Source organism: Ochotona princeps, chromosome 13, assembly GCF_030435755.1.
Source record: "Ochotona princeps isolate mOchPri1 chromosome 13, mOchPri1.hap1, whole genome shotgun sequence".
In the NCBI taxonomy this organism is placed as follows: Eukaryota; Metazoa; Chordata; class Mammalia; order Lagomorpha; family Ochotonidae; genus Ochotona; species Ochotona princeps.
This window is the reverse complement of record NC_080844.1, coordinates 39,799,633-39,826,826: the sequence shown is the minus strand read 5'-3', so window position 1 is coordinate 39,826,826 and position 27,194 is coordinate 39,799,633. Positions and strand designations below refer to the sequence as shown.

Genomic DNA, 27,194 nt, shown 5'->3' with positions numbered 1-27,194 from the left:
TCAGAACTGTCAGGAAATGTTTTGAGTAAGGAAGCTGCAGATCTGCAGGGTATACAGGGTTAAAACATGAGCTTTGGCTATGGCCAGAGAAACCTGCATTTGCATCCTGGATCAGCCATCCTAGTTTTACTATTCAACCTCTGTAGATTTCAGTTTCCCAGCTGTGAAATGGAGAGATATATGCTTCATGGCATTTGCACATTAAGACTTAGAGAAAATGCTTAAAGGGTTTAGAGGACAGTGTTGGACATCCAGTAAGTGCTGAATAAATACTGTCTCTCACCAGACTCCGTGGGCCGGAACCAGGGAGTGAAGCGACTCCTCCTCCTGCCCTTGAGGTATTTAGGAGTTGGTATCTGAGTCTGTTTTGTGTTTCTCTGCCACAATAGCACAGATCAGAGTTTACCACTCTCACTCCTGTAGGTAGCCTGAGAAATCCAAGGTTGAAGGACTTGTATCTGATGAGGGCCTTAGTTCTGTGTTATCCCATGGCAGAAAACAGGTGATCCAGAGAGAACAACCAACAAGGGGCTGCTCTTGCTTTTACAGCTGGTTAACTCTTTAAGATAACTCACTGGCTCCTAAAATAATGGCATTAATCCCTTCATGAAGGCTCTCATGATCTAAACATCTTTGATTAGGCCCACCTGTCAGCACTGCTGCCCTGGCGATTAAGGTCCCAATTCGTAAAATTTGGGGGACACATTCAAACCACAGCAGGCTGGTAATAATGTATTTGTGGGTAGAAATACCATTGAAAACACACATGTACAAGTAACTTCTGTTTTCTACTTTTCCTATAGTAAATTTATACTTCCTTTACACAGAAAAAAACTGATTTTTAAAAACTACTATTAGTATTTCAGATTTGGAAGCTATTGGACTGTCAGACACTCTGTCAGAGACAGGCTACAAGCTGTAGAGCATGCTGACCCTTTATGGTTGATGGCTTTCTTCAAATGGTGCTGTAGAGAAGAGGGAATACTTCCCGAAATATCTCTCTGAGCATAGTGTGCCTTTTCCAGATGGAGCTACTCCTCTGCTTCCCTCCATCATCCAGTCTGGCCACAGCCTGCCACTTTGCCCCACATGCTCATGGTTTGGTTCTACAAGATGTGACTGTGAGGACTTTGGGACCGAGCCCTACCCACAGCACTCTGCCGTATGGAGCCCTGAAGGCCAGGCCTCAGAGTTTCTAGTCCTTCCACATTTAGACTAACGATGGCTTTGTTTCCTTTTTCCATGCTACCCGCAACAGCCACAGAACAGTATGCCTGACATTATAATCTGGATGATTCGAGGAGAGAAGAGATTAGCTTATGCACGAATTCCTGCACATCGGGTCCTATACTCCACCAGTGGTGAGAAAGCATCTGGGAAATACTGTGGGAAAACCCAAACCATCCTTCTGAAGGTACAGGCTTTACTATGTACTGTGAAATACTTGCGTGTAAAACCCACATTCCCCATAATCCCCAAAATGGGATTGTTTTATGATTGGCTCGTCATTAAATGACTACAGTGATTTTAACTCATTTTAGTTGCTTCCTCTGACTAGTTGAAGCACTTCTGAGAATTAATCTGAGACCTGGCATTCAATCAGGGGTATCTTTTTAGATGTCTTTATGACATTAACATTAAGAGTTAACACAGAGAGAGAAAGGTAAAGTTAACAGTTTTAAAAAGAAAATGTAGGGCCTACTACAATGACTCTGTGGCTAAATCCTTGCTTTGTATGCACCAGGATCCTATCTGGGCAGTGTTTCATGTCCCAGCTGCCACATTTCCCATCCAGCTCCCTGTCTGTGGCCTGGGAAAGCCGTAGAGGATGCCCAGAGCCTTGGAAACCTGCATCCACATGGGAGACCCAGAAAAAGCTGCTGGCTCCTGGCTTCAGTTCAGCTCAGCTCTGGCTATTGTGACCACTTGGAAGTGAACAAGAAGATGGAATATCTTTCTCTCTATAAATCTGCCTTTCCAAGAAACATAAAATAAATCTTAAAGAAGGAGAAGATGATGAAGTTCTCCATTCAAGGACCTGAGTTCTTTAAGGAAGTTCTTCAAGGAAGGGGAGCAAAATAGTCTGCCCGTATGGTTTGCTATTGCTTGTGGCTGTCTCAGCTGGAGGCCTTCAGATTTGAGGGAGAGGCATAAACATCCAAAGAGGAAAAGCATTTAAAAGAGCATTATTGGGCCCGGCAGCGTGGCCTAGCGGCTAAAGTCCTCGCCTTGAACGCCATATGGGCGCCGGTCCTAATCCCGGCAGCTCCACTTCCCATCCAGCTCCCTGCTTGTGGCCTGGGAAAGCAGTTGAGGACGGCCCAATGCATTGGGACCCTGCACCCTCGTGGGAGACCCGGAAGAGGTTCCTGGTTCCCAGCTTCAGATCGGCGCGCATTGGCCTGTTGCGGCTCACTTGGGGAGTGAATCATTGGACGGAAGATCTTCCTCTCTGTCTCTCCTCCTCTGTGTATATCTGGCTGTAATAAAATGAATAAATCTTTAAAAAAAAAAAAGAGCATTATTGCTCTTTTAAAATAAGGGGATACCTGCTAACTTTGAACTAGTCAACCCACTGCTCTTTCCTCGGAGTGAAAATAGAAAAGTCTCTTCTTTCAAGTGTTCTTGGTAGAATTTGTGTTACTGAAAATAGGACTACAATAATTATTGACCTCAGTAGTGGGTGGAAGGAAAGTGATTAACAAAGAGAACTTCACAGTGGTCATAGAGGAGACAAAAAGATCTTTTCTGTGTTATGTTTCAGAACTCCATGGATAAACAACAAAATTATTTTAAGAGAATGTGTCAGATTTATTTGTTTTTGGGAAAAAAAAACTGAAAGGCAAAGAAAGAGAAACAGTTCTCATTTGCTTGTTCACATCCATATGCCTGCAGTGGCCAGGGCTGCCACTGAGAGCAGGGAACACAATCTAGCGTCCCCATGTGGGCAGCAAGGACCAACCATGGGAGCCATCAGTGCTGCCTGCCAGGATCTTCATGAGCAGTCACAGTCAGGAGCCCAATCTAGAGATGGAACCCTGGCACGCTGATGTGGGGTGTGGGTACCTCAGCTGCTAGACCAAATGCCCACTCCTATTTATTGATCTTGTTAACACTCATTATCCTGTTTACAAAACCATTTAATTTACTGGGATCTTTTTGTTTGACCTTGAGACTCCTTTATATTTGTGTTAGAATTATTAAGGGCCTCAGAGAACTTCCATTGATATGATTTATATCTAGCCATATTTACCATAATAGAAAATGAGAATTTAAAAAATATTTATATGTTCACTTAATCCACTATATAACAAAAACAAAATGTTTTCGTAAATTACAAATACATACTCTGCAAAATCAGAGGGTACTTTGGCATTTTTGTGAATTTCTGTCATGTCTTGCTTAACAGTAAATACAACTGAACTCTCATATCTGCTTCTGCATTCAGGCTGAAGGTATGAGTTATCTGTTGAGATACATGAAGAAAATCTGACCTCACCTATGAGGGTAGATCAAAAAGTTTTTGAGAAGGGAATTATATGAATACTCTTGTTGAAATTTTTAAAAGGAAAAGGAAGAGTATTTCAAATAGTTATGTATATTTGTCTTTGATGTAATGCCAGACTCAAAAGGTAACTTCTGAAATGTTGGTTGCAATGTGGACTCTGAAGCCATATGGATACATTTCTCTTACTTGAACATAATCTATTTGTCTTCCTTTGGTTTTGAATGGCTCCTTTTCTCCATGTATTGATTTTGTAACATCAAACATATTCACTGGGAAAATATTGATACGCAGAGTTTTATAGATCTTCCTGAAGTGAACATATTTCACTGTAGAGTATGAAAAAAATCACATTTGTCACTATCATGTCTCAAAAAATAGTTACATATTGGGAGGCTATCAAGCTTACCATAATCAATAAAAGTTTCACAAAACTCTAATTTTTAATTGAAACCTTGAGTTTAGTCACTGGGAACAAATTCAATCATTTTCTTGAAAGTAAGAGGCTCATTTTGCTTATACTAGAGAAAATCTTCTGTCCCATACCCAAATCTGAAAAGCCTCATCTGTCCGTTAATAGGTGTTTTAAATAAAATTATACTTTATTTTAAAAAAATTCACATTTTGAACAGTTGGATGAGTGCTTTTCTGAAGGCAGCCATTATATCCTAAAATACAACTGAAGTGCCTGTGTATGCTTCCTGTTGCATCACACAAAGTGTTTATAATGGCTCAGGAATTGGTCTTTAATACAGGAGACAATTTTGGTTACTTAATAAAATTCCTCAGTGAAATTGCCGTGCCATCTTCTCTCCTGAGAATGCATAGTGACTGTTCATTCTGTTACTTCTGCGTACAGTGTGCCTTGAATCTTGCTGTAGTGCCTAGGTTTTCTCCACCACTGCTGGAGCACCACTGGCACAAATGCCAGAACAGTGAAGAAGGTGAAGAGCATGTTAGTGTTATGGGGAAAGCTGTTATGACCTTGCGGGCCTCCTGGAGATGCCTCAGGGACAGAACGGAGCCTGTGCATCACACTTTGAGATCTGCTGCTTTGGTTGTTACTTTGATGTTTGTTATAGGGTCCTTTGGGAATAGGTTAACTACTTGCTGTAAAGCAAACAAAATCAGACGTGAGTGCACTGATTGTCTGTTGTGTCTGTTTTGGACCTTACCCAGTCCATGTGGTGCCCACTAAAGCATAACTTGTCATTATGTATTTTCACAGTATCCACAGGAGAAAGTCAATGGACCAAAGGTGCCTGTGGAGCTGCGTGTGAACATCTGGCTGGGCTTGAGTGCTGTTGAGAAGAAATTCAACAGCTTTGCTGAAGGAACATTCACAGTGTTTGCTGAAATGGTACATATCATAACATCACTCTCTTTTCTTTAGTGGTGGGGATAATTTCACTTTTCATCCTTAGTGAATAGGTTTGTGTATTTAGATGAGCCATTACTACCCCGAAAATCCCAAGGAACCTTGACAAAAGGGTGTGGGGAGAGTCCTCCTGGGGTTCTTATTATCAACAATGAAACACACTAGGGTGATTAATGTCTTGGTGGGGTGACTCCCAAGAGATGCCCTTCAATAACAGGACTGAAAAATGAGTGATCTTCTAGCTGTTAGGACTATAACTTAGGAACAGTTAGTCACATTAGTGCATGGTGATGGGACACAAAATAGAGTAACAGACACACACACTTTTATTTTGACTAAGAAAGGGAACAGTTGAAAAATGAGACTTTGAGAAGTTTGCTTGCAGTGAGAGACTTCAAGGAACACTCATTGCTCACTTTGAGGAAGTCTCACATGGGTTTGCCCAAAAATGGAGAAAATGCTTCCAACACACTTGAATAGCAACATAGATAATTTATAAATATTTCATTAAATTTAAAATCCACTTAGGTAATGAAAGGCCCCATTATAGTAAAAACAAGTTTTACAAATTTTATAGTTCAAAGTAGTTATTTTAACTTTTGTACATTTTTAAAAGATTTAATTAATTTTATTGAAAAAGCAGATTTTACAAAGAAAACAAGAGACAGAGAGAAAGAAAAAATCTTCCTTTAGCTGGTTCATTATCCAAAAGGCCACAGAGGCTGGAACTGAGCTGATCTGAAGCTGGGAGCCTGGAGCTTCCCTCTGGGTCTCCCACATAGGTGCAGGGTCTCAAGGCCATCCTATGCTGCTTTCCCAGGCAACAAGCAGGGAGCTAGATGGGAAATGGAGCAGCTGGGACACAAACTGGTGTCCATACGGGATTCCAGTGCTTTCAAGCAGAAAATTAGCCAGTTGGGCCATCATGCCAGCCCTTGTACATTAATTTTAACTCAAGATGTTTATTGATTCAAACTTCATAGATGCATTTGATGAGTGTTTTTTGATAATTTTCAGATGATCTCCCTTCTATAGATGTGTCTTCATGCTCAAAGTCTCTTGTTGAACATGCAGAATCCCAGGGTAACTCTGGGGTTTTTGATTCTGTACTTGAGTTAGGAATTGGCACCAGAGGTGATTCCAACATGGGCATTAATAAACTACTTTAAGAAATAGTGGGACAGTGGGCCCAGCATAGCATGGTAGCCTGGTAGTTAAAGTCCTCACCTTGCATTCTCTGGGATCCCATGTGGGCACCAGTTCATGTCCTGGTGGCCCAGATTCCCATACAGCTCCCTGCTTGTGGCCTGGGAAGGCAGTAGAGGATAGTCCAAAGCCTTGGGACCCTGCACCAGCATAAGAGACCCGGAGGACACTCCTGGCTTCGGATTGGCTCAGCTCAGGCCTCAGCGGGCAGAACATCTTCCTCTCTGCCTCTGCTCCTCTGTGTATATCTGACTTTCTAATAAAAATAAATAAATCTTTAAAAAAATCTTCAAAAATATTTTTAAAAAGAAAGAAGACACACATGAGAGACACACATGCACAGGTTCTTACAGCTTAGGGTTGAATGTACTGTGGGAGAACAATAGATAGTGTTTTGAAGGCCACCAAAATGGTTGATGTTAATTGGGCAGAGTGTGGAGTCAGGGCATACATCAGAGAGGTTGGTTCTTACCTTGCAGCATGTCTTGACATCTGCTTGCCGTGAGCTTCATGTTGGGGCTAAGCCACTTGAGGTTCCTGTATCCACTGCTCTGATACTTCTCGACCATGGGAAGGTCACAGCTTTGATCTTGCTAGAATCATGCTGTCTCCCAAGCAGAAATGCCAGGAATTACTTTCTTCTTCATTCTGGGTCCTGAGTCTCATAGCCTCTTGGTATGGCAGCTCTTTGGCTTCTACCTTTAGCTCATCCCCCTATCCAGGCTTACAGCCTATATCCAAAGTGAGCACTGTTGTGCTCTTGATTCCAGTTTCCCCATTAGTCCCCTGCTCAAATCTCCCCACTTCCTCTTTTGAATCACTTTCTCAGTGGGGCTCATCTCCCAGTCAATGGAAAGCCTAGTTTCAAACAATAATACCCATTGCATTGGCAAATCTCAGCCCTTTCTATGACTGGGATAGTGCAGAGGAGGCCATTGTAGATGTGTAAATTCTAACCTGGGAAGGAATGCCGTATAACCCAGAGCCTGCTGTTGTCACTAAACCTCCCCAGAAAGGCTTTGGGCTCCCTCCCAACTCCAGAGGGAATTGATGCTTCGAAGTTTTAGGTAATGTTAATGAGAGTTGGGTGTTAAAGGAACTTTGTAGACTGCCTACCAGTTTTCTGTGGGTAATGTGCTCCAGGTTCTAATACATTCTATGAAGCCTGTACAGTCAGAGCAATTTATGGAGTTCTGAGAATTAAGGCTCACAGAGCTATTTGGAGCTGCTCAAAATAATGACAGAAAAAGACATATGATATCTCACTGTTTACAAAACATTTCCACAATCATTTGCACATTTGAACTCCAGAACAAGTCTGTAAGAAAGGCAGCATTAGTGCTATTGACAATGAGAATACTGAATCTTAGAAAGATGACAAACTTTCCCAAAGTTACAGTACTAATAACGTAGCAGCTCAACTGAGCTCCGTATCTTCTGACCCTAAAGGTTTGTTGCTTTCTGTAGCTGTGTAGCTGAAGTCTCAGATGGACTTGAAAATCGATGGTCTGGTTTTGTTTCTTGCTGTCTGATGTGTATCTCCAATTATATTTCTTTTTAATAGTATGAAAACCAAGCTCTGATGTTTGGAAAATGGGGCACTTCTGGATTAGTGGGACGTCATAAATTTTCTGATGTCACAGGAAAAATAAAGCTCAAGAGAGAATTCTTTTTGCCTCCCAAAGGCTGGGAATGGGAAGGAGAGTGGACAGTTGATCCAGAAAGAAGGTAAGTTTTCTATTTCTGGGAAAAACAGGATTATACCAAAGCTCTTTCCTAGAGATGACTAAAATGACTGTCTTCGTTATCATCCTTGATATTTACATGGCATCCACTGATAGGGCATGAGTCCATACAAAATAACAGAAAGATGCCATCTGTGCCCAGAAGCTACCACTTGCTGAGAGGTTATACACAATTGTGCTAAGCTCCAACATCACCTTGCTCAATCTTATCTCCAAGACAGGTAGTGAAAGAATTTCGAATGTTCTGAGATTTTATTCTATTTACCTGGGTTCATGTCCGCTGACAGGAGTCACTTGCATATGCAGCAGATTATACTGCCTCTGAGGAACCCTGTGCTCAGAGAATCCAAGTCTTTCCTAATGGACAGTAAGGATGCTGAGCTTTTTTTCTGGAGAGTCTATCTTGGTCCTTCAAGGCTATTCCTCACGTAATATCCTTGGAACTGAAGTTTTCAGGAAAAAAAAAGGGTAATCAGTACTTTAGCTTAGCAACATGGGCAGAAATGCCAGAGACTTACAGGGAATGATCTCCCAAAGTACAGTGTCACCTATGCGAATGAGGAAAATGAGACATAGGAAATGGTAAGTTACATGTTGAAAAGCACATATCTTGTATGTGGATGGCTGGGTCTGCAACCCAAACCAGCACTCAACCATTAGGCTGAAATGTCCACAAGAAACAGTAGCAGGTACCCTTTTTTAAAAGGTTACATTTATTTATTAGAAAGGCAGTTACAGAAAGAGAGAAGAGGCAGACATATTTTGCATCTGCTGGTTCACTCACCAAATGGCTGCAACAGCCAGGGCTATGCCAAGCTGAAACCAGGAGTTTCTTCCAGGTCTCCCACATGGGTGTAGGGGCATCTTTTGCTGCTTTTCCTAGGCCATTCTTGGGGAGCTGGAGCAGAAGTGGAGTAGCTAGGACTTGAACTGGTGCTGCAGGTGGCAGCCTAACAACTTGCACCTCAGCACTAGTCCCAGAAGATACCCTTTAAATGACTGAGTTGTCTGGTATGTGAATTGCATCTCAGACACTATTGTTAAAGAGAAAACTTAAAATGTTATTAAAAAGGAAAGAGTAGGAGGTGAGCATGTTTCTCCTGGAAGCTGTGGGGAATGAAAGTCTAATTCTAAATGTTGCCAGAAGTATTAGAACCAGAGCTTTCTCTTTTCACCTTCTCATGACAATGCACTTGAACTTAGAGCAAATTTGTGTATTTTAAGAACTCTAATTTGGAGTTTGTGCACTCTGCCATTTGTTGCTATAGTTGCATAGGCATTATTAGGAGGGAGGAAAGTGTGTGCTGTCTTTGAAAACACCATGCTCCCACATGATTGCTTTTAATCCAGGCTGGCTTGCTTTGAGTAGAGCTGGGGCAGGGGTAAGGGAGAAGGATTGGTGGGGAGAAGGAAAGTTGGATTTGAATTGGACAGAAGACAGGAAGCTTAGTTAGGACAGGAAAAGGATAGGGAGAACAGTGGTCAAAAAAGCAGAAGACCAGGAGTGTCAAGGTCAGATAAGCAGCAGCTGCAGCTGGGGTTTTTAGTTTACTGTTAAGAAGCCAAACTAGTGATGGTCAAGGCTGACTTATGCAAATGATTGAGACAGTTTGTTGTCATTTTTATTCCTTTCCAATGCTTTACTACTAGGAGAGGCTAAGTCAGAGAAAAGATTGAGAGATGATTAAGGGGAAAACCCCTTATTTACATCGATGCCTGGCAGAAGTCTAGAGTCCAAGTTGGAGCCTCTGCACTCGCCTCTGGACATTGTGCAAAGAGCTCCAAAGCTAAGAGGAAAGCTGGCAGAGTCAGAGCAGGTTTCTCAAGTGCCCAAACAGAGCTTAGAGCCTGAAATGACCTGGCATGGCTTTCTACCCAGGAACCAGCCAGGGAACATGAGCTCCTCCCTTCAGTTTGTATGGCAGACAAAGCAAGCACAAGCTCCGGTGACCTTCCGCACATGACCCCCTGAGGCTGTCTCTGCTTTGTAAAGTGAGGAATGCATGGGGAACGACTCCCTATTGTGTTTGAACTGTTAGTCAAGAGTCTGACTGAGGCAAAGCTGAATGGTGCTGAACTGAAACAGGAGTGTGGAAGCTGGTGTTAGAAGCTGCCCACACATTGTCTTCCAAGGCCCGCCCTGATCACTAAGATGGAGCAACTTAGCTGATTTGCGAGTTCTCTGTAATCTCATGGTTCCAGCAGGCCCCTTCCTCAAAGGAGGTCAAAAATCTGTAGTACCAACAGAAGTTCAGAGTAGAGAACTCAAGGGGTCAAGTGGGAAGGGAGCTAGTACCAGTCCCAGGTTGTAGATGCTTCCCAGCCATTGGAAGTGAGCAGGGTTGCCTGTTACCTTCATCCTTAGGTAACATGAGCCCTCACTCCCTCGTAGCTTGCTGACTGAGGCAGATGCCGGTCACACGGAGTTCACTGATGAAGTCTATCAGAATGAGAGTCGCTACCCTGGGGGTGAGTGGAAGCCAGCTGAGGATACCTACACTGATGTGGTAAGTGCCTGCTCTTGAGAGAACCCCAGTGTTGTCTCTGTGAATCATGGCCTCCTGGGGAACCACATGTTTGGATTCACTCTTTCTTCAGCTCCATCAAATGTTCTCAATAGCTACACCTTCATTCATTCACTGATTCACTCACTCAGCACATGGGGGAGACCAATTCACTGGTTCACTTCCCCACATGCCTGCAGTTGGCTAAGGCTGGGCCAGGAACCAGGAATTCAATCCAGGTCACTCATGTGGGTGGCAGGAATCCAGGAATCACCATTGCTTCCCAATGCCTGCACTGGCAGGAACCTGGGGCCAGGAGTCAGAACAAATTATTGGATTCTCAGATAAAGGATGTACATGGCTTAAAAACTAGGTCAGATGTGAATGCTCCTTGTATACCATTTTTAACTCAAGTCACAGATATCAAGAAAATTATTTTCTGCAGAGATTGAGCCTATTTAACCACATGTTGGTACATGGTAAAGTTTGGGTAAATATTGAGCAAATATTATTTAGGGTAAATATTATTTATTTAACTAATCTTTAAAATCTTAACAAGTGAAATACTCATAACTTTAAAAATTCAAACAGCACAAAGGTAATTCTTCTCCCTGATCCGTATTTCACCATTTGATCATGGCTGTCTATACATGTGTAAGAATATAATCCTCCCCCTCACCTAAACAGAATCATGCTGAATATGAGTTCTACAGCTTTCATTTTCGCACAGTAACATATCTTGAGCATTTTAATAAAGCTTATTTATTTGAAAGACAGAATGATAGAAACAAAATCAGTTCTTCCACTTGCTAATCTGGGCTTTACTTGGTCAATGTTTAAGTGTATATTCAGTTTTGATCAGAATCACCAAATTGCTTTTCAAAGAGGTGGCACAAATTCCTCTTTCTAGCAGCAATGATTGAGAGAGCTATTGGCCTAAATACTTACCAACCCATTTTATCATCCTGCCAGTTCAGGAGCAAGTGGCATCCTGTTATGTTTCTCTTCATTTGAAATGAAATAGACTATTTTTCTGTCTGTTTATGGGCTATATTTATTTCCTTTGTTTCAAGCTCCCTTTTTATGTATACTTACATCATTATTTAACATTAGTTTTGTTCAATCTTACAAGTCAGCCTTATGAACCTCTGTAAGTATCTCCCTGTAACTGACATGTGTCTTTCATGTTTCATCCACCCTCTGGTGGACTATTTCCTACATAATCTCTCATGTGACAGGTCTTTTCATGTTGTTAACATGAACCATATGTTTAATCATTTTGATGTACCAAAATAGTAGTTTCACATGGTTCAACCTAATACTATTCCATAATGGTAGAAAGAAAAGATAGTTTACAAGAGTGAATTTTTGTGCCTGAAGATTAGAGGTTGTTCTGAGTGAAATTATGTTTAAGATGATATGTAAGTAAGCATATGGATATCAGACTTAAACGCAAGGAGCCATATCTTACCGTCACACCTGACACTATAACACATTTTTTATTTTTCCTTTTGAACAGAATGGTGACAAAGCGGCATCTCCCAGTGAACTGACTTGTCCTCCAGGTTGGGAGTGGGAAGATGATGCATGGGTGTATGACATAAACCGAGCAGTGGATGAAAAAGGTAATACTTGCAGTAGTGTTTACTTAATAGAGTGAGGCTTCTTTGGAGGGAAGAAACCTGCTTTTGTGAGTCCATGGCAACCAGGTCAGCTAGTGCTATTACTATTCAGATCTAGAGGCCCAGGGACAAGTGAGTGCTTGGGCAGGTGCTAGGTGGGAGTGTGTCAGCAGTGAAAAACAGACAGGTTTTGCTGAGCAGTTGCTTGGGATGCCACTATCCCATCCACAGTAGAGTGCCTGGGCTCAGGTTCCACATTTGCTCCTGATTCAGTATCCTGCTAATGTGCCAATGGGTAGTGACCAAGGTTCTTGAGCGAGCTGTATGCAGTTCTGTGGTCCTGGCATGGCTTAGCCCAGCCCTGGATGATACAGCCATTTGAGGAATGGGCCAGTAGATGGAAGAGTTCTCTCTGTGTCTTTCCTGTCTTTCTCTTTCTCTCTCTCTCTCTTTCTTTTTAAATTAGTAAGAAATATCAGGTGCTTAAGGAATAAGGTGGCCAGGCTTTGAGATTCTTGGAGATCCAGGATTTTGGAGCATTTTGGATTTCAAATTTTTAGATTAGCGATGCTCAACCTAATTTGTTTGTGAGACTAGACAATGTTTGGGAGCAGAGAGAACATTCACTGGAAGCTTATTGGCCATCTGACAAGTGTATCTCTCTGATAACCACTCACAAACTCTCTTCCAGGCTGGGAGTATGGAATTACCATTCCTCCTGACAATAAACCCAAATCCTGGGTTGCAGCTGAGAAAATGTATCACACCCATAGGCGACGAAGGCTGGTCCGGAAACGCAAGAAGGATGTAACACAGACTGCTTCCAGTACAGCAAGGGTAAGAAGAGCCTTCCAGACCATGTGGTGTTCTAGTGAACTCAGCTGGTGGAACCATTTGCAGATCAAGGGCCCAGTGCTCTGCATGCAAGGTGTTCCACCTGCACCCATCCCACTGCTGTATCCCCGCCCCCTGGGACTAGATAGAAGTGCCTTTCCACAAACCTACTGATTTGGAAACTCCAGGGACAGGCCCTGCAATCTGTCTGCATTCCAGTAAGCCTTCCAGGGGATTGTCATGCAGGTCTAACATTAAGAACTACTATGGAGGCATTAAAAAGAAACCAAAAATTATTTTGGCAGCAAAATATAGTAGTGGTAATAACTTAGGACTTGGAACAAGACGTGTAAAGATTAAAATTCTAGCTTCATTTTCTTGCTCATCTTCAAAATGGGACTATTCAACTAATAGGGTATTGTAAGGCTTTCAAGGGAATAATAATAAATTCAGAGGGAAAATAAGCTTTTAACAATAGTAAAAGTGCATGTTTTGTGTGTCTCCTAGAATTTTAGGTTCTGAATATACCATCACCTACAGGGTACAAGGTCTAAGTTTATGCCCATTACAAATCTCACAGAGATTAAACACACTTCTTGAAATCTTATGTCTAATAAGTAACAGAGCTGGTGTTTGAATCCAAGTTAGGCCAAGTCTAAATAGGAGCTCTTTCTGTTGCCCCCAAAAAACCTGACTCCAGAGCTGTTACGAAGTTATTCCTTATGAGATACAAACATCCTGGGAGCAAATATGGGGCTGTAGTCACCACTGCAGCCTCCTTGCTAACTCAGGAATCTGCTCCAGCAAGAGACGGCGAATGGACAAACAGATGAATGAATGAGGCTTCTCATGGAGTTATCTCCCCTAAATGGAGTAAGAAGTTTCTGGTAAAACTTGGATCTCTCCTCCCACGTGGGAACACCAGGGTGAAATGAAACAAACATTGGACCACAGCACAGAAAACTCAGGGCTGGCCCAATGAGATTTCTGAGAGTTATATGTTCCGTGACTTACCTATCTTGGCTACATAATGTATCTATTAATAGTATTGTAGAATTAGTTACAAGATTGTGCTCAATTTGGACTTTGTTGATTCAAAGTAAAAAAAAAAAAAAAAAGAATTCAGACCCTACAATAATAATGTACATGAATCTAAGATTATATTATTTGGTATTATTTTATATTTATGAAATCTAATCATACCTTTAAGGTATTTTTATTGAATTCACATAAAATTTGTACTAGAATGCCAACTACATGAAGGCAAACCCCTGCATTTCTTTTTACTACTTACTCAGCTCCTAACACACTCCATGTTATGTAAGGCTTTCATATTTATCAAAAAGATGGAATAAATCACTGAAAGCAAAGATTTATTTATACGCTGAAAAGCACCAGAGTTATTAAGTATGGAAATAATATACTCTGATCTACTGTTTAATTATTAGCTGTTACTTTTTTTAAAAAAAGGTGTTTTTTTTAATTTGAAAGATTTATTTTTACTGGAAACGCAGATTTACAGAGAAAAGGAGAGACAGAAACACATCTGTCTGCTGATTCACTCCCCAAGTGACTGCAACGACCAGACCTGGGCCGATCCAAAGCCAGGAGCCAGAGCTTCTGGGTCCCCCACATAGATACAAGGTCCCAAAGCCTTGGGCCACTCTCTGCGTCTTTCCCAGGCCACAAGCAGGGAGCTGGATGGGAAGTGGAGTAGCCAGGACACAAACCGATGCCCATATGGGTTCTCGGCATGTACAAGGCGAGGAGTTTAGCCACTAGGCTACCATGCTGTGCCTTAAAGGTTATTTTATTTTTATTTGAAAGGCAGTTACGTAGAAGGAAAGACAAAGATCTTCCATCTACCCGTTCACTCCCCAAATGGCTGCAATGGCCAGACCCAGGCAGGTTCCAATATCAGGTTCCAGGAGCTTCCTTCAGGTCTCCTACATGGGTGCAGGGCCCCCAAAACATGGGCCATCCTCCACTGCTTTCCCAGGCTATAAGCAGAGAACTGGATTAGGTGGAGCATTCAGGACTTAAACCAGTACTCATTGGTACAGACTGAGGAATATCGTTATTATTAAATATTTCAATTCTCTTTTAGGCCATGCAAGAATATGAAGACCAGGAGGGCTGGGAATATGCTTCTTTAATTGGCTGGAAGTTTCACTGGCAACAGCGGAGTTCAGACACCTTTCGCCGCAGACGCTGGAGGAGAAAAATGGCTCCTTCAGAAACACATGGGGCAGCTGCAATCTTCAAACTTGAAGGTGCCCTTGTAAGTAAAAAGTAGCCGGAGGACAGATAATGCTGGCTTAGAGAAAATGTATGCGTGTTACATACAACACTGCTGGCTCCATAGAGTCTCCAGAAAGTGTGCAAAGAGATCTAGGAGAGTTCTACATTCTAGGTGCTCAGTAATTGTTGCAGAATGAATAAATCATAAACATATGACAGATTCTGACAAGTATTACTGCAGGCACACCTTTTCCACACAGCATTTTCTAAGTATGTCTGTTCTAGAACTCTTGCCAGAAAACGTCTGTTAATATCCCAGGTGCAAGTTCATTGGATTGTATCTTGAAAACTGCAACTTTCCAACAAAGCAAGAAGGTTAATTGTGCAGCTGTGAAGGGGAGAAAGCCATCAGGATGACTCCCAAAGTTAGAGAATGATTCAGGTGGAAGCGAGACAAAGAAGACAGGGAAGAGAAAAGCAGGCTGGTGGAAGGAACGGAGAATAGAATGGTAGTGAGTGAGTGAAACAATATGGCAGTCAAGATCCATTTTTATTTTTTTAAAGATTTATTGATTTGAAAGAATTCCATAGAGAGGGACAGAGATGGATCTTCCATTTACTGGTTTGCTCTTCAGGTGGCTGCAACAGCTGAGGCTGAGGTTAGGACAAGCCAAAGCCTGGCACCCAGAGCTGCTTCTGGGTCTCCCATGTGGATGCAGGGGCCCAAGTACGTGGGCCATCTCCTGCTGCTTTCCCAGGTGCATTGGCAGGGAACTGGATTGGGAGAGGAGCAGCCAAGTCTCACACTAGTACCCAGGTGGGATGCAAGCATCACATTTGGCAGCTTCACTCACCATACCGCAACACCAGTCCCAGGATCCATTTTCAAACAGTCTGTTTTTGTGTTTCTGTGCCAATTCCCTTTAAGCATTCTGCAGCTCTTTCTCTTCCTCCTACCACATCTTGAGTTCCCTTATTTGTCCTCTGTATTATTCCTTTCTCTTAAAGCCTGAAGTTGAGGAAGGACAGAGCTTTGTCCTCCTGTTCTGCATTCCAGCTAAGTGACTCTGGAGAAGTCTCTTGCTGTTGTCCTTAAACATGGGTGATTAGATGACACTCCCTCTTGAAAAAGCCAGCATTCCAGTTGTTTCAGAGTGTCTGCCTCTTGGTTGGTTGGCTGGATTCTGGTTGTGTTCACTGATTTTTCTGCCTCTTTTCCTTTAGGGTGCAGACACTTCGGAGGATGGAGATGAAAGAGGCTCAGGACAGCAGAAGCACAGTGCCACCTCTGTGTTCGGAGCAAACACTCCCATTGTCTCTTGTAATTTTGACAGTGAGTTTCCACATGTCTTTGTCATCCGTTGAGGTGAAAATCTGTCCTGGTGACCATGCCTTTCATTTTCATCACTTGATAAAGAGGAGTTTTTTACAAGTATATTTTTGAAACTATCATATTTAGGCTAAAGGGCATCAAAATGATTGATTTAGGCATCAAAATGATTTAAGATAGTCTAATATGCATTCATCCCTTTATTTTTAATTGGAAAAAGACTCAAAATTTAAATAAAGGTTGTTATCAACGGTGACCTTCAACAATTTTGGAATGAGGCACATTTGTAATAGTAAATACTATTTGCATAGGTCTTGGTGTGTGCCAGGTAGTGTAATATGGTAACATATACAAAATTCTCACAGTACACCTTTAAAGTAATGCCTTTATGATCTGCCTTTTACAATATGGGAGAACCAATTACAGGAAGATTAATAACTTGCCCAGGATCTCATAATTTGTAAGCACTAGAAATAAGCCTGGGAAATAAGTAAGCCTAGAAATAAGTCCGCGCACTGAATCCCAAGGCTTTGCTGTCAGATTTCTTGGGGGCGGGGTGGGGTGTGAGATGGAATACATGTGTAACAGTATGATAACAATATATAGATTTTAAAATACAGACACAGAAAACTCTAACAGGAAACTGTTTACCTGGGAGGTATTGAAGCAGTGTAGACAGCCCTGTTTCTACATGTGGAGGAGACTTAAGTTTCTTTTGAATGTCTAAGATGATAAGTAGTAGCCTGAATCCATGGTTTACAACAACTGAAATGTCCTCTTGACCGACTCTGTGGCTTACCGTCTTATTGTTTAAGTACAGTAGTCCCCCGCCCCATCCACAGGGGATACATTCCAAGACTCTTAGGAAGCACATAAAGCCACAGATAGCACTGAACACTATGATACTGTATTCTTCCTATGTGCATATATTTACATAAGGTTTATTTAATGAATTTGGTGCAAAGTAATAATGAGGGGAGTATTGTAGCAATATTCTGGAACAAAATTTCCAACAACACTATCCTTTTGGTTTGGGACATTATTTTTTTTAAACATATATTTTTATTGCATTTCCTTTTTTTAATTAATTACATTGCATTATGTGATACATTTTTTTTATGCACTGGGATTCCCCCCGCCCCTCTCCAAACCCTCCCCCCCACGGTGGATTGCTCCACCTTGTTGCATTTCCATAGTTCAAATTCAGTTGACATTCTCTCATTGGAGGTATTTACCAAGCATAAAGTCCAGCATCTTATTGTCCTGATAAGTTCAATGGTTTCTTGGTGAGACCATCTCTGGTCTGAGGGTAGAGCCGGCAGAGTATCATCCCAATCAATTAAAAGCCCCAACATAATATTTCCAACCAATTACAACATTATGGCATTAATTGACATGGTATTGATTAACCAATATGTTAATAGGAAAATGCAGGTTCTCAACCACAACCTGTGACTTCTTCATAGACATTTCAATTTTGGTTTACATTCAACCGTATTCTATACACCTTAAAATGGCTTAGATTGTTATTCAGCTGTCTCATGCCTATTTTAATTTTAGTCTTTAGCAGTTTATAGCATTGAAGCATGATTTCCCTGACCCTGGCTGTTTTTCGGGTGGTCTAACTCTATAATTCTAACAGGATATATGTCAACAGTTTAGGTGGGCATGTTTAGGAGGGGTGTGCAGAGAAATCTTCCATACCCCAGTGAGGAGTAACTAATCTTTTTGTGGGACATTATTAAATAAGAACTAGAGCTGATGTTGTGACATAGTGCCTAAAGCCCCTGCCCTCAGTGCTGGCATTGCATATGGGTACCGATTCAAGTTCTGGCTGCACTACTTCTGGTCGCTCCCTGCTGATGGCTTGGGAAGGTAGTGGAAGATAGCCCAGGTTCTTGGGTCCCTGCCACCCATGAGGGAAACCTAAATGAAGGTCCTGATTTCTGGCTCAGCAGATGGAAGACCTGATCTCTCTCTCTCTCCCTCCCCTTCTCCCTCCCTCCCTTTCCACTCCTCCAACTCTGTAATTCTGACTTCCAAATGAGTAAATGAATCTTTTTTTAAAAAAAGCATCTTTTTAAAATCAGAAGCACTGTGGTAATTATAGCAGTTGATGTGCTGATCAAGACAGTCGCCAACAAGTGGGCAGGTCATGTGCCTCATGGATACAGTGGACAAGAGGTGATTCCCATCCAGGGTGGGACTGGACATGAGAGAGGTCCAGTTCATCATGCTACTAAGAATGGTGCAGAATTTTAAACTTACGCATTGTTTATTTATGGAATTTTCCATTGAATATTTTTGTACCTCCATTGACCATAGTTAACTGAAACTACACAAGTAAAACTGGATGAGCAGAGAGCACTGTGTTCGTCTATAAGCATAAGGAAATATTTGGGGATCATCTTCATCAGGATTCCATGTGTTCTCGTCTGTGGGGGGCCAGACTGCAGGAACTCACTTAATCAAGTATATATGATCTCCAGATATTCTAGAAAATTCACAGTTTGCAATGCTATGTTTCTTTTTTTTTTTTTTAAGATTTATTATTATTGGAAAGCCGGATATACAGAGAGGAGGAGAGACAGAGAGGAAGATCTTCCATCTGATGTTTCACTCCCCAAGTGAGCCGCAACAGGCCGGTGCACGCCGATCTGAAGCCGGGAACCAGGAACCTCTTCCAGGTCTCCCACGAGGGTGCAGGGTCCCAAAGCTTTGGGCCGTCCTCGACTGCTTTCCCAGGCCACAAGCAGGGAGCTAGATGGGAAGTGGAGCTGCTGGGATTAGAACCGGCGCCCATATGGGATCCCGGGGCGTTCAAGGCGAGGACTTCAGCCGCTAGGCCATGCCGCCGGGCCCAGTGTTATGTTTCTTGTAGTAAATCTCCATCCTGTTCTTTTTAGGAGTCTACATCTACCATCTGCGATGCTACATCTATCAAGCCAGAAACCTCATAGCTTTAGACAAGGATAGCTTTTCAGGTAAAGTGGGAAACAAAACCATGATGTGTTAGTACCAAGAAGGCTAACTTGATCCTACCTTTCATCGTGTGGATTTTTTTTTTTTGTCATTTCCAACAACAAAATCCCTTTTCAGTTGAACTTAATTGGGTTTGCATGGAATGACTCCCCAGACATTAGGCACGGCTGCTGGGTGCCAGAAGTACATAGACAACCCATGGTCTTTTATACTCATGAATTGATTAGTTAATACAAAGGACCTTGAAGGGTAATTTCTATTATCTATGCACATAACTGTGTTTAAGCCCTTGGGTTGATTGGTAAATTAAGAACTCTGAAGGTTACAGGAAGGGAAAAACACAAAGATGATGAGTATGCCCAGTTTCCTCTCGCTGCTGGCTTGGAGCTCCTCAGAGTCCGTATTTACCTCCTTTGCTGTTTGTTCTTCAAATTCCCAACACCATCAACATCGGCAGATTCTAGGCTTTCTTATTCCCCTTAGCCATCTTCTTAGACTGGTTCCAAATGGTGGGTTATTGGGAGGAGAGAGGGTTGGAGGAGAGGCGGCACTCCTGCCATGGATTGATAGTTCTAGAGCCATCTCACCACCAAATAATGTCAAGAACATTACACTTTGGGATGTGTGAAACCCAGCAGAGCTTCCTTAGGCCTGTCAGAAAGCCTCACACTGTGGTGTGCTCACATCAGTTCTGAAATGTGTCCCAAACACTCATTTTAGCTAACATGTATGAATGATTTTCTTTTTTAGCAGACCAGATTCAAGTTACCCCTAATTAACATAGCTACAAAATGTTTCCTGAAGTCATTTTCAATTACTCCCCACCAGGGGGCACTCCATCACTGAAAGTCAAAGAAAATTATTCAAAATGGTTTCAGAAAACTCCAGGTACATTCCTTTGCAGTTTGAAATATAAGCTTTATCGTAAGGGCAAAAACAAAGAGTTCCATTTGTATGATGCTTGCATGGAGTGCTAAAAACCTAATCCCTTTCTGGAGTTTCAGGCTGGACATTAGCTTATTGCTCAAAGAGGTCAGACTCCTGAGGCAACTGTGAAAAAGTTCCATGGGTTTATGTGGTGTAGAGAACATGGATTACTTTTATTATACATGAGATAGCTTTCATTCCATTCTCAAGCACAGTGAGACAGCATTTTCTGCTATCACAGATCGTAAACTCTGTGAGCACTTGTTAACTATTTATTGAATCAATGGATTACTACAGATATAAGGAACAATGGCAATAGCCAGCATTTACCCAGTACTGTCTCTGTGATGGACTCTGTCCTAAAGAGATTACATTCTTTACATCATTTCCTTGACTTAATACTAGGAATAGATATTTGCTTTCATTGTATGGAGGTAGAAACTAAAGGTTAAGAAGATTCTAAACCCACCCCTCTCCCCAACTCGCCCAAGGTAATGAATGTAACAGGGACAGAGGTGGGGTTCAGAATCAGATGTGTCTGATTGCACAACTTCCACTCAACCACGAGTACAGCCGGCTGGCACAGAAAGATCGTGTGGAGATGTTCTTCAGAAAGAGAGGCCTCAGTTCAGGTGCCTCTGGGCAGTGCTGTACTCTGTCACCATGTTGTCTGCCCCTGCCATGCCCTGCTTCCTGGAAACCTTGCGCCAGGTGGGTGGTGAGAGTCCCTGTGCAGGATGCAGATGATACAGGGAAGAACCTGCAGTTGAAATGAATGGCTCTGGGAAACTCGACTTCACCCTTGACCCCACCATGGTTCTTCTCCTGTTTCAGATCCCTATGCGCATGTCTCCTTCCTCCACCGAAGCAAAACCACCGAGATCATCCACTCTACCCTGAACCCCACGTGGGACCAAACAATTATATTTGATGAAGTTGAAATCTACGGGGAACCCCAGACAGTTCTACAGGATCCACCCAAAGTTATCATAGAACTTTTTGACAATGATCAAGTGGTAGGGAATTTAGAATTTCTGCTATGGCTTAGAGAGGGGTGGTGGTGGTAACTTAAGGGCTGTTGGTTCAGGAATTAAGAGATCACTTGATTCTCTAGGGCAAAGATGAATTTTTGGGAAGAAGCATTTGCTCTCCTCTGGTGAAGCTTAATTCTGAAGTGAACATCACTCCCAAACTTCTGTGGTACCCAGTCCTGAATGGAGACAAGGCCTGTGGGGATGTCCTCGTGACTGCAGAACTGATCTTGAGAGATAAGGTACCTTGTTGCTTTCTCATGCATTTAGCCTTTCCTCCACTTAAAGCTCTAGTGAATAATTCTGACACCGTTCTCTTGACATAAAGGAAACCATTGATGTTTCCATGTTTGCTTCTCAGGATGGAGCCAACCTTCCCATCCTTCCCTCCCAAAGGGCACCAAATTTGTACATGGTCCCTCAGGGCATCAGACCTGTAGTTCAGCTCACTGCTGTTGAGGTACGTCACTAAGTTTTGTTGATCACGGCAAATGGGTGGAACTGTGGAATGGAAATCCCTCATGTAGGACATGGAACCCTGCTTTCTGTTTTCCTTGCTGTTTCCAACATCCTCTAGAATTTGTCTCGAAACATCCATGGGAATAGGAAGCTTGTGGTGGAGACAGGAGAGATTCGTTTCAATGTTACTTGAGAGAATCTAAAGTCCTAATCTATTGGGAACCAGCCTTTTTTCTTTTCATTTTTGGGATCAGTTGAAGAACTGGGAAAGGGAGAGGGGACAGAGAGCAGAGCAGGCCTGAGAAGGAGGCAGAGGTGGAGTGGGAGTTGGAATGTGTTGACAGTCGGGGTAGATCCAAGCTGATGGGGTGAACCCAGTGGCCTGATGGGCAGTGTCTGGTCTACAGTAAGGCTCCCCCCTTTTCTAGACAAGTAACAGTTCTCCCGAAGATTTCTGTCATCCCTCTATTTTGCTGAAAGTTGTTGAAGACTGAGGCTTTGAAGCAACAGTCATCATTGTTGACTGCTTGTATGTCAGACAGCATGTCAAGAAGTTTACATGTGATCCTCGGGGTGTCCCTATGCTAGATGATTCTGAGTCTGATTGGCAGATGAGGCACAACAGGCTGAACTCCCTTGTTGGTGTTCTTCTGGCTGGTCTATGGCACAAGCAGGATTTGGGTCCTGCACTCCTAACTGCTGTGCTTTTACAGGGTCTTGGGTCAGAGAAATGGGAAACCCTCCCTCCCCACCACTCTGCACGGCCTCAAGGCTTTCTAGAATGGTACCACGATTTGTACAACTGTACAAATCAGTTTTAGAGACTGTACCAGTTATCAAGATAGAAGTTTTCCTTTTGAATATTATTTTTACTTTGCTATCTTTCCATATCTTTAAATTACTTTTTTAGATTTTAGCTTGGGGCCTAAGGAACATGAAAAACTACCAGATGGCTTCTGTCACATCCCCCAGTCTTGTTGTGGAGTGCGGCGGGGAAAGGATAGAATCAGTGGTAATCAAAAACCTTAAGAAGACACCCAACTTTCCAAGTTCTGTTCTCTTCATGAAAGTGGTATAGTATCAATCTCTGTCCATGTATGTTAAATAGAATTTTATTTGAAATATAAGTATACCTGCAGTTTATTCCCAGAATCTGACAAATAGAAAAGCCTACAGTTTATCAATGATTTTTCTCCCTTGAATTCTGCTACTCTAGTAATGATTTCTTAAAGATTTGAAGGGGGTGGGATTTGGCATAGAGGCCACTAGGGATGCACCCATCCCATAATCAGAGTGTCGGGGTTGGAGTTCTGCTCCACTCCTGACTCCAACTTCCCACTGTAGTACCTCCTGGGAGGCAGCAGGTGATGGCTCAAGCACTGGAGTCCCTGTTGCCCATTGTGTTAAACTCAGTTGAGTTCTGAGCTCCTACTTAAGCCTTGCCCAGCATCATCTGCTGGCATTGGGAGTTCACTAACACATCATTCATTCATTCATTCATTCATTCATTCATTCTCTCTCTTTTCTCCCCTCCCTCCTGCTCTACCCCACCACTACCCTCTACTACACCTCTACTAACATGAAAGTATCTGTACACAATATTTATCTATTCCTCCAGTAAATTTTCACCTAGCCAGCTGTCTAATTCCAGGCAGCAACATCAGGTCATGGAATTTCACATGGGGAATCAAGGAAAATGACCATCCCACCTTGGACCTGAACTTAAGGGCTTCCTTTCTGTGGATGGTTTAGTTTTATCTTGACCATTTCTAAATGCTGCTCAGCAGTTGGCTAGTAGATCACCAACATTCTGGGCTTATTAACCTCGTGCAAGGAAAATTTAGGATCAGAATTTAGGACTTGAAAAAGTTCATGCAATTAGGAGATAACAGTTCTCAAAACATAAATTTGGGCCCAGCGCGATAGCCTAGCAACTGAAGTTCTCACCTTGAACACGCCGGGATCCCATATGGGCGCCGGTTCTAATCCCGGCAGCTCCACTTCCCATCCAGCCCCCTGCTTGTGGCCTGGGAAAGCAGTCGAGGATGGGCCCAAAGCTTTGGGACTCTGCACCTGCGTGGGAGACTTGGAGGAGGCTCTGGGCTCCTGGCTTTGGATCAGCTGAGCTCTGGCCATTGTGGCCCCTAGGGGAGTGAACCATTGGACGGAAGATCTTCCTCTCTAACTTTCTTCCTCTCTGTGTGTCTGCCTTTCCAATAGAAATAAATAAAATCTTTAAAAAAAACCCATAAATCTTAATTCTCTCGTCAAACTTCAAGAAGCTTTTGTAACTGATGGTACCAGGCATTTGGTCCGTCCTTAAAGAACTAAAGAAAAATGAGTGCCCTGTAAAGATTTTTTTCTTATTAAGAGACAAAAAGAAGCTACTGGGAGCCAAATCAAAACTGTTACCTAATGATTTCCCAGCAAAACTTTTGCAAATTGCCCTTGTTGGTAAAAGACTGAGCAGGAATATTATCATAGTGGGGAAGACCTCTTTGGCTGACTTGACCAAAACACTCTACTAATAAGCAAATGCTATCATCAGTCCTCCAGAAAGTCAACATGCAAAAAGCACTGAACAGCCCATGAAATATTGCCATGACCTTTACTCATGATGATCCTCCCCCGCACCCCCCCCCACATTTTTTTTTTTTAAAGAATACATTTTTATTTATTTTATTTCAAAGTCAGATGTACTGAGAGGAGGAGAGATAGAGAGGAAGTGGAGCTGCCGGGATTAGAACCAGCAGCCATATGGGATCAAAACGAGGACCTTAGCCACTAGGCCACGCCGCCAAGCCCCGGACATTTTTTTTTTTTTTTTTATTGACTGGACCCCATTCTCTACTTCTTGGTAGCCGTTATTTGATTGTCTTCAGGATCATACTGGTAAAGCCATTTCTGTTGCCACAGCTTTTCAAATAGTTTTCCAGGATCCTGGCCCCACTTAAGCAAATTTAAAAGTTTCCATTGAAAGCTCAACCCTTGTCTGCAGCTGATCATGGTTGACCCACTGATCAGAAAGTTGCCCACTTGAGTTTTTTTCAGTCAGAACCACATAAACTAGCTAAATTGGATGTCTCTTGTGTTCCTATTATTTCATCCATTAACTATGATTAATATGATTAGAGAACCAACAAAGTTAATTTTTAAAGATATATTTTTATTTGAAAGGCAAATTTACAGAGACAAGATGTAACACAGGGAGAGAGAGAGAAAGAGAGAAAAAAAACAGAGATCTTCAATCCACTTAGTTACTTTTCAAATGACTGCAATGGCTGGAGATGAGCCTGTCCAAAGCCAGGAACTTCTTCCAGGTCTCCTGTATGGGTACAGGGCCCAAAGACTTGGGCCACCCTTCACTGCTTTCACAAGCCATAAGTAGGGAGTTGGATTGGAAGTAGAGCAGTCAGGACTAGAATCAATGCCCATATGGGGTGCTTGGCACTGCAGGTAGAGAATTAGCTTGCTAAGCCTCCATGCCAGGCACAACCAAGTTATTTTTTCCCTTCCAAATCAGTATGAGGGCCTGCCACTTCAGACTTCATCTTCAAGATCAGCCCATCCCTTCTTAAAATGATATCAATTTGTAAATTGCTGATTTCTTAGGAACATTGTGTACCTAAACTTTTTATAAAGCATCAATGATTTCAGCATTCTATCACCTAAGTTTCACCTTAAACGAAAATGTTTATTATTGCTTCAATTTTAGTAGAGCTTATGTTGCTCTGATAGGGGCTTTTTTCTTTTTCCTTGAAAGATTTATTGTATTTATTTGAAAGGTCAAGTTAAAGAGAGAGAGAGAGAGAGAGAGAGAGAGAGAAAGAAAGATCTTCCATCTGCGGTTTTACTCTCCAAACGGCCACAATGGCTCGGGACTGGGCTAGCCAGGTGCCTGGAACTCCTGGGTGCAGGGCCTAAGCATGTGAGCCATCTTCTGTTGACCTCCCAGGTGTATTAGTACGGTGCTGCATTGGAAGTGGAGGAGCCAGGACTTGAACTGGCGCTTGGATGTGGCATGTCCTCATCCCAGACTGTGGCTGAACTTGCTGTGCCATAATACTAGCTCAGAACAGAAGCTCTTTTCAAACTGTTGTCTTATCCTTCTCAGTGTCTCAAACTGCATCCTGTTCAGACACATCATAACAAATTAGTACAAGATAATTTTAGTGTAAGAAAATTTAAATACATGCATGGTTTGGTCATAATATGCATTTTTCTGTAAACTTTCCAAAGTCCCCTGAGATACTAACAACCCCACCACTATGGGTGAGATGATGAGGGCTCAGCGGGATTAGGAAAGTTCCCATAAGTCATGCAGTTCACAGTGGCAGGACCAGGAGTTGCAGGCAGGCTGGCTGCCGCTTCTGTTTAGCGCTGAGTCATTGCCTGGGATCCAAGCTACTGAACCACTCATTGTGAGTCCCCTGGGATATGTCAGTTGGGCAAAAAGATTCTGGAGTCATCCCTTTGGGAAATTTATTGGCAAAGCTGCCATTGTCAGGTATTGTAAAGGGAAATGACACCTACCTTTGTGCCTCCTAGTTGCTGCCCAAGGAGGAATTATACATGCCTCCGTTGGTAATTAAAGTCATCGATCACAGGCAGTTTGGGCGGAAGCCGGTTGTTGGCCAGTGTACCATCGAGCACTTGGACCGTTTTCGCTGTGATCCTTATGCAGGAAAGGAGGATATAGTGCCACAGCTGAAAGGTAAAATCAAGTCTGTGTAAGTAAAATTCGAAAGCTTTCAGTGCACAAACTGATCTTTTTCCCAAGGTAAGTGTTCTGGAGATTTTGTAAAAGAAGAAAGAGTTTGATTGACACTGGGCTCTGTAACCTTCCCCAAGTAGCCTAGCCGTAAGTGGCCAAGTGCAGCTGAAATCCTGGCCCGGAGTGGGGATCCCCAAGGCTCAGGCCATCACCTTGCTAAGTGTTCTGCAGGAGCATGACCACGAGACCTCCGTGGAAGGAAATGCTAAGTGCTTCCTCAACTTTTCCTGCTTACCTTTCAGCAAGCAGCCTGGAAAAGCAGGCAGAGCTATTCCCCCATGAGCAATAAGGAGCAAGTGAGTTCCCTCAGCCTCTCACAAATGGCTATTGAACACTCACTGAATCCAGGTACTGTTCTAAATGTTTAGGGGAGGTGCGGAAGCACTAAGACACCCACAGAGCAAGGCCCCAGCATGGAAGATAAATGAGAAAATGGGCCAAAGCAGTCTGCTGTGGTAAATATTTTAGTGGGGAAATACATGGAATCCCTGCCTCTAAACCTTGAGAGAGAATCTTATTTCAAACTGCTTTACCTCATTAAAACACCACATTGTTATGTTGTAGTTTGGCAGTTTCATTGTTGCCCTTAAAGGAAGAGTTTAAATGAATTGCCTTAGATCATACGCTTAACACATAAATGATAGAGCCATGAGAAA

At 42.5% G+C, this 27,194-nt stretch overlaps 1 protein-coding gene across 2 annotated transcripts in view; it reads left to right on the top strand.

The window, feature by feature from the left end:
• MYOF (myoferlin) overlaps positions 1-27,194 on the top strand; it is a 144,501-nt gene that overhangs the window by 83,671 nt on the left and 33,636 nt on the right. For both annotated transcript variants that reach the window (XM_058671953.1, XM_058671952.1), the window contains 14 exons: positions 1,259-1,414; positions 4,734-4,865; positions 7,654-7,817; positions 10,227-10,341; positions 11,858-11,963; positions 12,652-12,797; positions 14,902-15,075; positions 16,260-16,368; positions 19,272-19,349; positions 21,109-21,290; positions 21,389-21,547; positions 21,667-21,765; positions 22,675-22,836; positions 26,313-26,478. In XM_058671953.1, the coding sequence (XP_058527936.1) occupies positions 1,259-1,414; positions 4,734-4,865; positions 7,654-7,817; positions 10,227-10,341; positions 11,858-11,963; positions 12,652-12,797; positions 14,902-15,075; positions 16,260-16,368; positions 19,272-19,349; positions 21,109-21,290; positions 21,389-21,547; positions 21,667-21,765; positions 22,675-22,836; positions 26,313-26,478 (1,948 nt within the window). The remainder of the gene's footprint in view (positions 1-1,258; positions 1,415-4,733; positions 4,866-7,653; positions 7,818-10,226; positions 10,342-11,857; positions 11,964-12,651; positions 12,798-14,901; positions 15,076-16,259; positions 16,369-19,271; positions 19,350-21,108; positions 21,291-21,388; positions 21,548-21,666; positions 21,766-22,674; positions 22,837-26,312; positions 26,479-27,194) is intronic.